This window comes from Nematostella vectensis, chromosome 12 (genome assembly GCF_932526225.1).
Source record: "Nematostella vectensis chromosome 12, jaNemVect1.1, whole genome shotgun sequence".
In the NCBI taxonomy this organism is placed as follows: Eukaryota; Metazoa; Cnidaria; class Anthozoa; order Actiniaria; family Edwardsiidae; genus Nematostella; species Nematostella vectensis.
Window position 1 is genome coordinate 14,890,558 of NC_064045.1, and position 14,906 is coordinate 14,905,463.

Consider the following 14,906-nt stretch of genomic DNA (forward strand, 5'->3'; position numbering starts at 1 on the left):
GTGTGGCACTTTATTGTATGTGTACTGTACTGTACCGCACTGTGTGGCACTGTATTGTACATGTACTGTACTGTACCGCACTGTGTGGCACTGTATTGTATGTGTACTGTACCGCACTGTGTGGCACTTTATTGTATGTGTACTGTACTGTATGGTACCGCACTGTATGAAGACTTGTGCTACCACCACAACCATGGCCCTCTAACCCTGCCTACATTACTTGGATTGCATGAAATAGATGGTCTGCTGAATTTTTGAGATTTTCTATAAATCAATCACATCTGACCTAGATTGTGGATGATTGCAAAGAAACATTTGAAAAGAAATTCAATTCCTGTCTGTCTTGTTTTTCTTTTATCACAAATAAGACAAAACTTGGAAAAATCTAGGCAGGGCCATGGTCATGCTGGTATGGTAGATGTCCATGCAGGGGCGGAGCCAGGATTTCTCCATAGGGGAGATAGGGACATTTAACCAAAGTGGGGGGAAGAACACAAATATGGCAGTTGAAAATGCCAAGAGTGCACACGTGTAATTATTCAAAGTATAAAAAATTTGTAAAGTTCTTGTAATGCTGAATTATATAATAATAATAATTCCTAACACTTATTATTAGAAGACAATTACCTACACTTTCTGCTGAAACTTTTCTTGCAAAGACCAATACTGTCCAAGGAAATAATCTTTATCCACATAACACCCCTGCATGTCTCGTCTGCCTGTAAACCGATTACGACCATGCATTACCCTCCAGTTCCCCATAACCATCAGTTGACCAGGAACGAGCTTGAACCAATATTCACTTTCTGGTCTGCGTAAGATCTCTGCATATGCCTGGATGGCTTTGTAGTATGAGGGAACCTCGTCAGATTCCAGACAGTCGATAACGGCTCTGTCATAGTGGTTATAGCGGATCTGATGAAAGTCTTTAGAAAAAGGGTCCAGCTCGATGGTTGGACCAAAAGCTTTCAAATGCCGCTCGCTATCGATGTACCGGTAAGGTAAGACCTTGGTGGTCAGAAATGTGTAAGCTTCAGGATGCTCTTTCTTCAACTCATTTGCGGCATTAAATCCATCCACCAATAAGCTCTCGCCACCTTTACCGTCATGATGAACACAGTGCAGCATCTGAAGACCAGCCGGGCTGGTGAAGTATGTGTTGTCGTTATGTGCATGGAGAAAACTTGATGTATAGGCCGTATCTGCATGATCCATGACTTCATTAGAAAACGCCCATAGCCGCCCAAAATGAGTTTCACGCACAAAGCACCCGAGGCTTTTAGCTAATTTCTCAACAGCGGATAACTCAGTGGGTGTATCATTGACAAATGCAAAGCCATATTTAACAATGGCTTTAGAAATCTCAAATAGATCCTTCTTGTTTGTCGTCACAGCATCAAAACTAAATTCAGGCAAAGTGGTAGAATTAATTCTTTCCTTGTCCCACAGGAACAGTTCCTCTTTTACTCTCAGTTTCTTGTTCCCCTTGTAGGCATGTTGTGCTAACCAGGATGACTTGTAGTCAGTAGCGTGTCCGTCTGACCACAACAGCTTAACAGTATCCGAAACAACTCTAACTTTAGGCGGTGCCATGTTCAATTGCAGCTTTAGGATGTCGACTTCTCGTTGGTGAGTGGCCGGGTTTAAGCATTCTTTGCAAAGGCAGTGATCTCGCAACCATATGTGATGGAAATCAGCTTCCTTACCGTCTTCCCATTGAACTTTCACAAGTTCTTCATTCGAGAAGACATTGGCAATCGCTGAGAGATCTCGTCTTTGTGACACTAGGAAACTCGACGCTAGATTACGAGCTAGGTTACTATTCCGGGAATGCAGAAATCGTTTAGCGACTGTGCATGAAACAAACTTGCTAGATCTTAGCAAAAACGCCATGGCAGATCAGTTGTTTCACACAATACAATGCGATCTTTGAGTACAAATAAGATCGTGCAGCTTGTCACACGAATAACTTTAAGAGGGCAAATATTATGACACGTGGACCGTCACCGCTTGTAGCTGCTCTTAGCTTGATATTTGTGCATGTGTTGATGAATGCTTCACTGATATTGGGTTCGAGAAGGCGAGACTGCAAGAGAGAGATGTGACCGGAAAGTTAGAGTCAGCGGCTACAACCGGGGTGCCTGTGTTTTTTTTTTTTTTTTTTTTTTCATGCGCGCATTTTTTTAAACCGTGCGTTTCTTTTACAACAAAAATATGTTTTTAATCATAAGATATCTTATATATAGCCTTATAAAAAATACCTGTGTTCTAATTCTTTGTATTTTTAGGTTAAATGTAGATTGCCGCTAAGCGACATTATCGCAGGCTCGTATTAGCACTGAAGAATCTCCCATGGTGCACCACGCGCGTGTGTTTACCCAGAATGCCTCTGTGTCGGACATTAGTTACAAACAAAATATGGCGGCGTAGAGAAATAAGGTCGTAATTAGGACGAGAAAAAAAAAACCCTTGAAAAACACCCAAGCCGTACCGCAATGGACGGTAAAGACCGCGATATCAATGAATCAAGTGAAGAGCCTTGGGGTTATTCGCACTGGGAGCGTCAATGTATCGAAGAAGTCGAATCGCGGCCGGATTTAGATGAGCAAACAGTCGCGGAGAAAGAACAGGCTTTGCAAAGGCTGTGGATGGCATTTCAAAACGCCGCCATGGCGTGTGCTCAGCTTTATAAGGGTAAATAGAAACTACATTGTGTTAAGATACGCTCCGTGCCAGTTTTAGGTCTCTTTGTGATTGCTAACTCATTTGTTTTTTTTTCTAAAAAGAACGGCAAAATACCAACCACACATGTGGCGGCCGACTTTGGACTCCGTTTCAGGACACGGCGAATACGGTCGCCCTTCTTTACAAAGGTAATTTTTGGCCAAATCTAGCATTTAACTGCTATGCAGTGTTGCCTAGAGGTTTGGGTATTTCCTTGCAGTTGCTGATCACGAAACAACGCCCAAACAAACGAGTTAAGGGTATTAAAAGTCACGAAAATCGTTGACGAAGTTAGTGTGCAAAACGACTTTTAAATTGCGTATAAAGCAAAAACAATTCTCATTAACACGAGAAGACTAAAGTCTCTCTTCCTCACTCACGAAAGCATGTAATACATTTTCGAAAAGAGGCAATCCTTTATATCGATCAGTAGCTAGATTTTTATATTTTTTACCCTCTGTTGTGCTATTTTCTGGATTGGTTAGATTTCTTGAGTAATTTGCACATTTTATTACACCCACCCTCCCAGTGCCCTGTTAGCTGATTAGCCACTCAATACTTCATAGAAGGTGTAGTGTGAACCAGGTTTAGTTTGAGAGTGAAGGTTATAGAAGGTGTAGTGTTAACCAGGTTTAGTTTGAGAGTGAAGGTTATAGAAGGTGTAGTGTGAACCAAGTTTAGTTTGAGAGTGGAGGTCATAGAAGGTGTAGTGTGAACCATGTTTAGGTTGAGGGTGAAGATAATAGAAAGAGTATTGTGAACCAAGTTTGGTTTCTTGACAAAGTCTAGCAAGAATGATGACTCAACCAAACAAATGTTTAAGCTAGCTTGACATATACAGTAACTTGCGATAGCTGGCTTTTTTCTGGTCTTTGCCGGCTCTTTTTTTCTGTATTCCCCTTTCATACTTTGAGTATGCAGGCTTTTTTTCACCACCAAACTCCAGAAAGCCGGCGAAATCTAGCAGATTTTAAAAAGGTTTTTTTGAACCCTGATAACACAAGCAGGTTTGTCATAATCAACACCTGTGGCTAAGGGTGAATTCCACCTGCTTAAAAAATTGTTTAAAAGCATGCCAAATTATAGAATAAAGAATTTTAAAATGCTGGGCTTTTTTTGACTGGCTTATTTTCCTAGCCAACAGGAGACAACCCTCCACAAGTTATATGATAACGGAGTGGAAATGTGTGCAAGTGCAAGATTTAACATTTTACTTTGCTTTGTTCAGAGGGTCTTGATCTCCATAAGTATGGCTTAGAGGCTGGTCACCAGACTGGGTGTTGTCGTAGAAACAAGGACTTGCTGTCTTGGGCAAAGAAAAAGCGTAAACTTATAAGACGTGACGAACTGTTGTCTTACCTGGCCGGCCGGTCACCCCCTCGGCGGATATCTGATGTCCGGCTAAACAGTTCTACTGTTGGAAGTAATGGAATGGACTTTGAGACAAGGGACTCTGGAACCCATTGCTATGATCCCCTGGAATCATTGGAGGAGGAGGACGAGGCTCCTGCTACTTCAGCACCTTTTTTCGTTCAGCCCACCATAAGTCAAAGTTACCATGGGTCGCCTCGTAGGCGGAGCTACAATGAAAGCTCACTAGAGGGGGTGGAAGGGAGGGAGGGGAGAAAGCGGTCATCAACTTCTATGGACATAACAATGGATTCACCCCTTAAGCGCAGTAGATATCTATGAATATGAGAATAAATTACTAGCATTGAGTATAAATTACTAGCATTTATTATTTCTGGAACTTCTATCATCTTCTTTACTGTATCTTTCCACATGGCATTTTAGTGGGTGGTTTTTATAAAGAGTTAACATGGAGCATATTCAGGACCATCTCTCACTAAAATGTTATATAAAAAAGATTCTAACCTTCAAAAACTGCTATATATTTTTTTTCTGATCTTTCTTCATAGCCTGCAAGAATTTGATGTCCAAGCATTATCAATGTCAAAATTTTACATGTATTTTTTACTACTGTGTCTTAATTTGGTTTTGAATGGTGTGTTTGTGAAAAAAGTAGGACCTGTAGCTTGCCAAGACATGAAACAGATGCTACTTAAAATTAGTAAAGAAAGAAACCTATCAGAAACTCCTTTAAGTTTCTAGTACCATTGTGGGATTGTGTCTCAGCAACCAATTGTTTTCAAGGTATTCTGGTATGACACAAAAATACAATTATAAAGCATATATCATGAGGTATTAGGATTGTACACTGTATTGGTCACTTGTTTATTGTGAAAAACATTATTTTCCTCAGGACATTCATGTCCTTTTACTAAATGTGATTTGGTATTTCAATAACCTTTTGCATTGATACTAAGATATGGTATTTTTGACTGTTCAATTATTTGTTAAACCTCACAACCAAACCTCAAAGCTTGCAGCTTTTTTATCCAAAAAGTGCTGGATTTGAGGTTTGAAACAAACTTCTTACCTGTGATTCCCTTGTTTATTACGTGGCAATGTGATACACATTTGTTTGCAGGTGGTAAATAATGTTTACATAACAACCAATGAAGCAAGTGCTCTTTTTATTTGTTACAGCTAGCTACTCTTTAGTCTTTTTTTAGCAGGAATATAGAAAAAAGTTTGTTTCTTTTTGTTGCTAAACAATAATGTATAAAATAGATATTATGGAATTAAATAAATATTATGATATCAATCAGGTGTGAAATTGCCATATGCATAATAACATCAAACTGTTCCAGGGGGGATCCAGGATTTAAAAATAGGGGGTGGATAATGGCCGGATAGACGGCTTGTATCTGATCCAGTGGTTCTTGGTAGGTCACATAGATCTAACAATACTTCAAGCTGAATTGAATTTGTCACGTCAGCAAATTCAAGCAGGCGATGGCTCATGGACAGTACCTTCTGTCCTGTTTTTTTTAAACAAAGTAACTCAAAAAGGGGGGTGGATATCCACCCCCCCCTGTATCTGCCCCTGTGTTGAACTAATAATAGGTGTTATCCCTATAAAATAAAATCTAAATAGTTACTACTTGATGTATTTACTATCTATTTTTGCACTCACTCAACCATAACAGTTTAAACACGGGGTGCCGCTACTAAAGGCAAAGCTCCTCCCAACCCCAGGCTTGAATTTTCAATTATAATCAGACCACTAATGGCTGATTGATAACTGATTGTTCCTTTTATTGTCTAAAATAGTCATTAAATACTCTATCTCATGCATATAGTATAATCTTGATCTAGTGTACAGCCCTACAGAAACTTATGAACCTGCAATTGTTTTCCATTTTAAAAGGGGGACGCTCCCAAGCCATCAAACCAAAGTAAAATTCAAAGCACAGTAAGTTTCCATATGGCCCAAACAAGGGGAAAATATTTATTTTACAGCATTTCCTGAAATCAATGTGGGTGTGGTTGGCTTCTATAATCCAAGCTAATATTACAAAGTATTTACAAGGCTAGTTAAACACACATTTGAACCAAGTTTAGATTACAAAGTAAAATGCCTAAGTTTAGATTACAAAGTAACATTGCTAAGTTTTGATAACAAATAACATGGCTAAGTATTACAAATAACATGGCTAGCAAATCTTGAACTTGGCAAGGTTGTATCCAGCTCATTTTCCTCACACAACCTTCCAGTGTAGAACATTCCTGTGTAGTGTGAAATAACCACTGAAAACAGTGTATTTCCAGAAAGAGGGATGGATTGGCCTGTAATTTATTAGTCTAGTGATGTTTGACTTTGTCTCTACAAATTGAAACACCACTCATTAGTCAAGTGCAATGTTCAAAGTCTCTTTGTCAATTTGATCATACAGTAGCTCATTTGTCTAGTGAAGTTTGAGTTTGTGCCCCTTCATTGCCTTTTCCTTGTGACAACCTTTAACATGTCGAGTCAAATGGTAAGGCTGACTGAACTTTTTTTCACAACGCTCACACTTAAAGGCCTTGTCTTGGTGAACCGTACGTATGTGACGTGATAAACTGCTTGAAAGGCCAAAGATTTTTTTGCACACATCACATTTGTAGGGTTTCTCCTTTTTATGTACTGTTCTTTTATGCGTGAGAAGATCTCGATGACGATGGAAGCACTTCTGACACTCGTCACATTTACTGCGCTTTTCAACATCTTTATGAACCTCTCTTATGTGACTTTTCAGACTGCACTGCCAGCTAAATAAAAGGTTGCACTGATCACATTTGAATAGCTTTTTTTCATTATGCACTGATTTTATGTGTAGTTTTAGATATGATGTTGATGAAAAGCATTTACCACATTTTTCACAGTGGTGCGGTTTCTCTTTTTCATGAACTGTCTTAACATGTCGTTTTAAATGTGTAAGAAATCCAAAGCATTTTTCACAAATTTCACACTTAAAGCGTTTCTCACCCAGGTGGGTGGTATTAACGTGAGCTTTCAGATGATGTGGCCGGTTGAAGATCTTCTTACAATGCTCACACTGATGAGTTTTTTTTTTCTTTTTCAATCTCTTCTTCTGAGTAGATGCTTTCACAGTCTCTTCTATATCTTGACTGGTAAAATAGGCAAGCTGAATTTCAATTGCACCTAACTGTTTTTCAATTCCTACTATCTTAACATGTTGTCCATCACTGGGAGGCTCACCTAATGTGCCTTGATCATCTATATTTATCATAGAACAACTCACATCACCATCTATGTGTGCTGTTCCTTTTTGAACTTCGTCTTGTAATATTTTCTGTGTGCCTCGATCATCTATATTTATTATAGAACAACTTACATCACAATCCACGTGTGCTTTTCCTTTTTGAACTTCGTCATGTAATATTTTCTGTGAGCCTTGATCATCTATATTTACCATAGAACAACTTACATCACAATCTACGTGTGCTTTTCCTTTTTGAACTTCGTCTTGTAATTTTTTCTGTGTGCCTCGATCATCTATATTTATTATAGAACAACTTACATCACCATCTATGTGTGCTGTTCCTCTTTGAACTTCGTCTTGTAATATTTTCTGTGAGCCTTGATCATCTAAATCCACCATTGAAAAACTCACATCGCCATCTACGTGTACTGTTCCTTTTTGAACTTCGTCTTGTAATATTTTCTGTGAGCCTTGATCATCTAAATCCACCATTGAAAAACTCACATCGCCATCTACGTGTACTGTTCCTTTTTGAACTTCGTCTTGTAATATTTTCTGTGTGCCTTGATCATCTATATTTACCATAGAACAACTCACATCACCATCTACGTGTGCTGTTCCTTTTTGAACTTCGTCTTGAAATATTTGCTGTGTGCCTTGATCATCTAAATTAACCACTAAGCAATTCACATCATCATCTACGTGTGCTGTTCCTCTTTGAACTTCGTCTTGAAATATTTGCTGTGAGCCTTGATCCTCTAAATTAACCACTAAGCAATTCACATCACCATCTATGTGTGCTGTTCCTTTATGAACTTCTTCTATATTTCCCATAGAACAACTCACATCGCCATCTGCATTTGTTGTTTCTTTTTGAACTTCTTCTTTTAATATTTCCTTATAGGCCTCATCTTCTACTGTGCTATGATCATCTCTCATTAAAAAGTCATTCAGAACGATTGTAACTGTACCTTCTTCTAAACTACACGAGTTTATGGTTGCCTTGCTTTCTGCTTCACGAAGACTTGGGACATCAGGACATATTCCTTGTGTGACGACTTGTTTTAAAACACTATCTTCTCCTGTTAAATCATAACTTGTAACTCTCTTATCTTCTTTTTGTGCATTGGAACTTGTAACAGAGATCTGTAAATGCAAAAAGGAAGTTATTTAAAATAACAATCATGCTAAAACTAATGCACCTATTTCAAGGGAAAAATCACAATTTTGACAAAAGAAATGACCCATTTTTTTGTAAGCTTGGATGACCCCAGAAGTGAGCGCTTGGTAAACTCTCCCGAACACATTTGTTATAAGTTACAAATAAGGTAAATGTTTATATTTAGATTCTCTTTTCTGTCGTCTTGTACTAGGTTCAGGAAGCGGTAACTTATCTTAATTGTTTAACTTTGCCGTAGACAACAAAGATGGAAAAATGCCGACTCAAGACGAGAAAGGAAAATGTATACTTTATGATCTTTCTTATGGTAGTTGTTGGTATTATTAAAGACAAACCGAAAACCTACTATTTGGTTCTTGTCGCTCGTGACAAAAATAGCCGCCATATTGGAACACTTATTATTATAAGTCCCTTGGTAGATTTCGTGCGCTCGGCAATCAGCATAAAGATGCGAGGTCCTCCGAGATTTTTCCGATTATGTCCCGAAAAACGAGCACCATAAACATATGCTCGCAAGCAAATCTGCACTATCCTAGTGGTTTTTTTGGGGGGGGACTACCCATGTCTTTTCAACAAGTTTTTTTTTTTTTTTTTACTAATTTTGTTTTTCGCCCTGTTTACCGTAAATATCAATAGGGACAAATAAAGAGCTTGGGCTACCTGTGGCCACAGTCCAAAAAAACAAACGATATTAAACCGTTGGGCGTGTTCCTAGATGACAGCGTGGACTATCTGCATAAAACAAACAGCAGAAGGATAGGAGTGCTTACACAATTACCCAACCTCGTCCCGACCACCGCCAAACTAACTATAACATCGTCAAAAGTGCCTCATTTAAACTACTGCAGCCTTGTGTGGCACTAAGGCGAGCGATAGAAGAAAACTGGAACGAGCTAACGAGAGGGGACCGCGGACTGTATACAACAACCACGTTCAGACACATACACACGCACGGGCGCGGGGTGCGCGCGAACCCCCCTTGGCGGTCAAAAAGTGGGTCATTCCTTATTAAGGAATCTTCAAATACTGTGCTTTTTTCATATGATACCTATGACTGCGCACCCCCAATCGGCCAATCCTGGGTACGCGCCTGACGTTATACAAAACAAGACTACAAGACATCGCCATACTGATGTACAAAGTTAAACACAGACTACTGCCTAAAACTGTTTTAGAACTATTCGCTATAAATAATTCTAGAAACAATCTTAGAAAACCAGACTTAAAATTGACTGGTTCAGCACTACAAAATATGGAAAGCATTCGATAAGTATTACCTTGGGCCCTTTCCCTATGCGAAAAACTCAGGATGCTGTAACCAAGATCACAGCCTACAATAAGTTCTTTTAAGTGGGCAATCAGAAAATAGAAAATAGAGCCTCTAATAAGTTCCTCCTGCACAGACTGCTTTCTCTGTTGCAAGTTGCAGTTAGTAAGTATATGTCATCCCTCAAAAATATATAATAGCTTTATAGACATATAACATTACATAATCAGATCGCACGTTTATCACGTTTACCACCTAGTGTGTACATGCGAGTTCTGCGCACATCACCTAGTGTGTACATGACGAGCACTGCGCACATCACCCAGTGTGTACATGACGAGCACTGCGCATATCACCCAGTGTGTACATGACGAGCACTGCGCACATCACCTAGTGTATGCATGACGAGGACTGGGCACATCACCCAGTGTGTACATGACGAGCACTGCGCACATCACCCAGTGTGTACATGACGAGCACTGCGCACATCACCTAGTGTGTACATGACGAGCACTGCGCACATCACCCAGTGTGTACATGACAAGCACTGCGCACATCACCTAGTGTGTACATGACGAGCACTGCGCACATCACCCAGTGTGTACATGACAAGCACTGCGCACATTACCTAGTGTGTACATGACGAGCACTGCGCACATCACCCAGTGTGTACATGACGAGCACTGCGCACATCACCCAGTGTGTACATGACGAGCACTGCGCACATCACCTAGTGTGTACATGACGAGCACTACGCACATCACCTAGTGTGTACATGACGAGCACTGCACACATCACCCAGTGTGTACATGACAAACACTGCGCACATCACCTAGTGTGTACATGACGAGCACTGCGCACATCACCCAGTGTGTGCATGACGAGCACTGCGCACATCACCTATTGTGTACATGACGAGCACTGCGCATATCACCCAGTGTGTACATGACGAGCACTGCGCACATCACCCAGTGTGTACATGACGAGCACTGCGCACATTACCTAGTGTGTACATGACGAGCACTGCGCACATTACCTAGTGTGTACATGACGAGCACTGCGCACATCACCCAGTGTGTACATGACGAGCACTGCACACATCACCCAGTGTGTACATGACGAGCACTGCGCACATCACCTAGTGTGTACATGACGAGCACTACGCACATCACCTAATGTGTATATGACGAGCACTGCGCACATCACCTAGCGTGTACATGACAAGCACGGCGCACATCACCAAGTGTGTACATGACGAGCACTGCGCACATCACCCAGTGTGTACATGACGAGCACTGCGCACATCACCCAGTGTGTACATGACGAGCACTGCGCACATCACCCAGTGTGTACATGACGAGCACTGCGCACATCACCCAGTGTGTACATGACGAGCACTGCGCACATCACCCAGTGTGTACATGACGAGCACTGCGCACATCACCTAGTGTGTACATGACGAGCACTGCGCACATCACCCAGTGTGTACATGACAAGCACTGCGCACATCACCTAGTGTGTACATGACGAGCACTGCGCACATCACCCAGTGTGTACATGACAAGCACTGCGCACATCACCTAGTGTGTACATGACGAGCACTGCGCACATCACCAAGTGTGTACATGACGAGCACTGCGCACATCACCCAGTGTGTACATGACGAGCACTGCACACATCACCCAGTGTGTACATGACGAGCACTGCGCACATCACCTAGTGTGTACATGACGAGCACTGCACACATCACCCAGTGTGTACATGACAAACACTGCGCACATCACCTAGTGTGTACATGACGAGCACTGCGCACATCACCCAGTGTGTACATGACAAGCACTGCGCACATCACCACGTGTGTACATGACAAACACTGCGCACATCACCTAGTGTGTACATGACGAGCACTGCGCACATCACCCAGTGTGTACATGACAAGCACTGCGCACATCACCCAGTTTGTACATGACGAGCACTGCGCACATCACCTAGTGTGTACATGACGAGCACTGCACACATCACCCAGTGTGTACATGACGAGCACTGCGCACATCACCCAGTGTGTACATGACAAACACTGCGCACATCACCTAATGTGTATATGACGAGCACTGCGCACATCACCCAGTGTGTACATGAAGAACACTGTGCACATCACATACATAGATACATGGACTTTATTTACACACAATAAAGACATCAGTTGCACATAATTACTTTTAAAAGATATTAAAATATAAAAACAACTAAAACTGCTTTCCAAGTCTGCCATGTGGTGAGCCTAGCTCAGCCTTAGAACGTTACATTATTAAGTAACCTAGTATGTACATGATGAGCAATATGTGGATTTCCTTTATTAATTTATGCAAGAACTTATCAGTAGAACTTCACCAGATTCTTCTAATCTTTCACATCTATAAACAAAAGTTTTCTTAAATTTTGTTGAGAAGAATTTGATTCATATTTTACAGTCTCTTTTTGAATATTAACAGCTTTCTCAAGAATAACTTGATGCAGATTTCATAGTATCAAGTGGATGTCGAACTAACACAAGGTCAGGGCTGCCTTTTGGGTCTTTTTCAAGCACATGCACAAATTTGCGCTCATGGAGAGGGCCCTTGCGGCCCAGCCCCCAAGGATAAGGGTCCAAGAGTTCCCTCTTGAATTGGACCATTCCTTCGCTAAGTGCAAACAGGGTGTGGTCACGGCCAACTCCGACCTGAAAAAAGTAAACGACACAAGGTGAATCTTCCTTGCTGAACCTTGTGATTAAGAAAAGGCTTTTATTACACATGTAAAATGAGTATTAAAAAAACAATCAGCTTACGTTTACACCTGGGTGATACTTGTACCCCCTTTGCCGAACGAGAATAGTGCCGGGAATGACATCCTCACCTGAAACCCAACCGGACAGCAAAAACAGCATGATATTTAGCATCGTTATCATTAATTTTACCATATCATGTGTAATTATTATCATAAAATTAATAAGCCATAATTATCAGAAATTATGGGTAACAAAACTATCACAACTTAAACAAATAGCTACACAAAATGCTTATCAAATAACTATTCTATACAAAAAACTTGTTATACAATACAATAAACATACAATAAGCTTACAATCCAATACATCATTATATGGCAGCAACCTTTTTTGGTGAAACGGTGCAAGCTGATCTATCTCTACTGTAAAGTAACCCAGTATCTATCTCTACTGTAAGGTAACCCAGTATCTATCTCTACTGTAAGGTAACCCAGTATATATCTCTACTGTAAGGTAACCCAGTATCTATCTCTACTGTAAGGTAACCCAGTATCTATCTCTACTGTAAGGTAACCCAGTATCTATCTCTACTGTAAGGTAACCCAGTATCTATCTCTACTGTTAGGTAACCCAGTATCTATCTCTACTGTAAGGTAACCCAGTATCTATCTCTACTGTAAGGTATCTATCTCTACTGTAAGGTAACCCAGTATCTATCTCTACTGTAAGGTAACCCAGTATCTATTTCTACTGTAAGGTAACCCAGTATCTATCTCTACTGTAAGGTAACCCAGTATCTATTTCTACTGTAAGGTAACCCAGTATCTATCTCTACTGTAAGGTAACCCAGTATCTATCTCTACTGTAAGGTAACCCAGTATCTATCTCTACTGTAAGGTAACCCAGTATCTATCTCTACTGTTAGGTAACCCAGTATCTATATCTACTGTAAGGTAACCCAGTATCTATCTCTACTGTAAGGTATCTATCTCTACTGTAAGGTAATTTATAAACAAACACTCCCGGGTTTTTGAAAAGCTGAGGAAACATTGTTTTCCATGCATGGTATTATTTGTCAAGCAAACCCGACTATTCCATGAGCTTCTCGCACACTTGGTCATACCATCATTACTCATAATGAAGAAGAGGAAATTATTTTCGACACGATCTTTCTTTTAACCTTCTAATAAGCAAAGAACAGTTTGAGGTATTCAGAGATCATCTTTTCCTTTTGCGAAGTAAAAAAAATATTTCCTACGAACACATGTTAGAGCGTCAAAGTGTCACATATTTCGCCTATGAGAATGAAACGAACTTGTCCTTGTCGTTTCTTTATCATATCTTGCATGTTGGAATTATCGTAACCTTTGCTTCTGTAAACCTTCTGATCAGCCACAAACTGTTCGAGATATTATTACAAGATGTATTTTTTTTTAATCAGTATTTCCTACAAACATTTTTCGAAGAACGTTGGTGTATTAAATATTTTGTCTACGAAGAAAAGAACTAAGAAGGGTCTTTATCGTTGCTTCTTTAAGATCCCCGTATTTGAGTGATCATTCTTAATTCTTCGCATTTGTTTAAAAGTGTGAGTGGTACGATATCTGCAATTGGCGAGTGGCTTGGTTCTCCATTACCTTAATAAAAGTGCAAGTCTCGAATCTCATGTGGTGAGCGTGCTAATGAGGACTCGACACTCGCGAGTAGAGGTTTTGTTACTCTAGATCTTACTGTAAGTGGCATTTACGTCTAATTTGGTGAGCTTTGTTGACAGCATTGTTTAAATGCTATCCTCTTAATTCCACATTACTGAATCAAGTGAATTCCTCACCCTCTCGTCTCTTTATACCGAGGTGCTTCCCCTTCTTGTTCTTGCCCTGGTTCTTGGTACTGCCTGCGGCTTTTTTGCTAGCATTTCGAGCACAGTTGACTGATGAGAGCGCTACAACAAGAACAATAACTTGGTAAACTTTCTCGACAGCATTGTTCAAATGCTATTCACTTAAAACACTGAATTGAGCCATAATTGATTACTATTGTAATTTTTGGGTAGAATTTTGCATAATATTGGTTAGCAATTACCTTTTTCGCGGATTAAAATGCGACTATATTCCTTCCATAAACAAGACAACGCTCGGGCCGCCATATTGGATTGGTCCGACAGAGAGGGCCTGGATAATAGTGTAGCAACATTATCTAAGGGGGGCAGGGCGAGTATGGAGAATTATAGCTGCAGAAAATAAATAGTTTTTTTTTTAGCTGAAAAAAAAATCGTCGGTCTTTGCAGTCTTTTACCCTCCGGCGCAGAGCTTTCTATGTCGCTTGATGTGGAGCAAAATAAACGAGCGACACAAAAAG

At 40.4% G+C, this 14,906-nt stretch overlaps 4 protein-coding genes across 4 annotated transcripts; 1 reads left to right on the top strand and 3 right to left on the bottom strand.

The window, feature by feature from the left end:
* Positions 1-247: 247 nt before the first annotated feature.
* LOC5506894 (trimethyllysine dioxygenase, mitochondrial) lies at positions 248-2,129 on the bottom strand. Its single transcript, XM_001627540.3, has one exon. The coding sequence runs from the start codon at positions 1,891-1,893 to the stop codon at positions 628-630; it is 1,266 nt and encodes a 421-aa protein (XP_001627590.3). The 5' UTR covers positions 1,894-2,129; the 3' UTR covers positions 248-627.
* Positions 2,130-2,389: 260 nt separating this feature from the next.
* LOC5506895 (telomere attrition and p53 response 1 protein) lies at positions 2,390-5,392 on the top strand. Its single transcript, XM_001627517.3, has 3 exons — positions 2,390-2,694; positions 2,787-2,873; positions 3,953-5,392. The coding sequence occupies exons 1-3, from the start codon at positions 2,496-2,498 to the stop codon at positions 4,414-4,416; spliced, it is 750 nt and encodes a 249-aa protein (XP_001627567.3). The 5' UTR covers positions 2,390-2,495; the 3' UTR covers positions 4,417-5,392.
* Positions 5,393-6,048: 656 nt separating this feature from the next.
* On the bottom strand, positions 6,049-9,016 carry LOC116614405 (zinc finger protein 143). The gene is made up of 2 exons (XM_032375378.2): positions 8,861-9,016; positions 6,049-8,480 (listed from the first exon to the last, which is right to left on the bottom strand). Exons 1-2 carry the CDS (start codon positions 8,897-8,899, stop codon positions 6,537-6,539), a joined length of 1,983 nt encoding a protein of 660 aa, XP_032231269.2. The 5' UTR covers positions 8,900-9,016; the 3' UTR covers positions 6,049-6,536.
* A 3,097-nt stretch (positions 9,017-12,113) lies between these two features.
* Positions 12,114-14,742, bottom strand: LOC5506888 (50S ribosomal protein L27). The gene is made up of 4 exons (XM_001627542.3): positions 14,631-14,742; positions 14,380-14,490; positions 12,609-12,676; positions 12,114-12,500 (listed from the first exon to the last, which is right to left on the bottom strand). Exons 1-4 carry the CDS (start codon positions 14,692-14,694, stop codon positions 12,279-12,281), a joined length of 465 nt encoding a protein of 154 aa, XP_001627592.1. The 5' UTR covers positions 14,695-14,742; the 3' UTR covers positions 12,114-12,278.
* Positions 14,743-14,906: the final 164 nt, after the last annotated feature.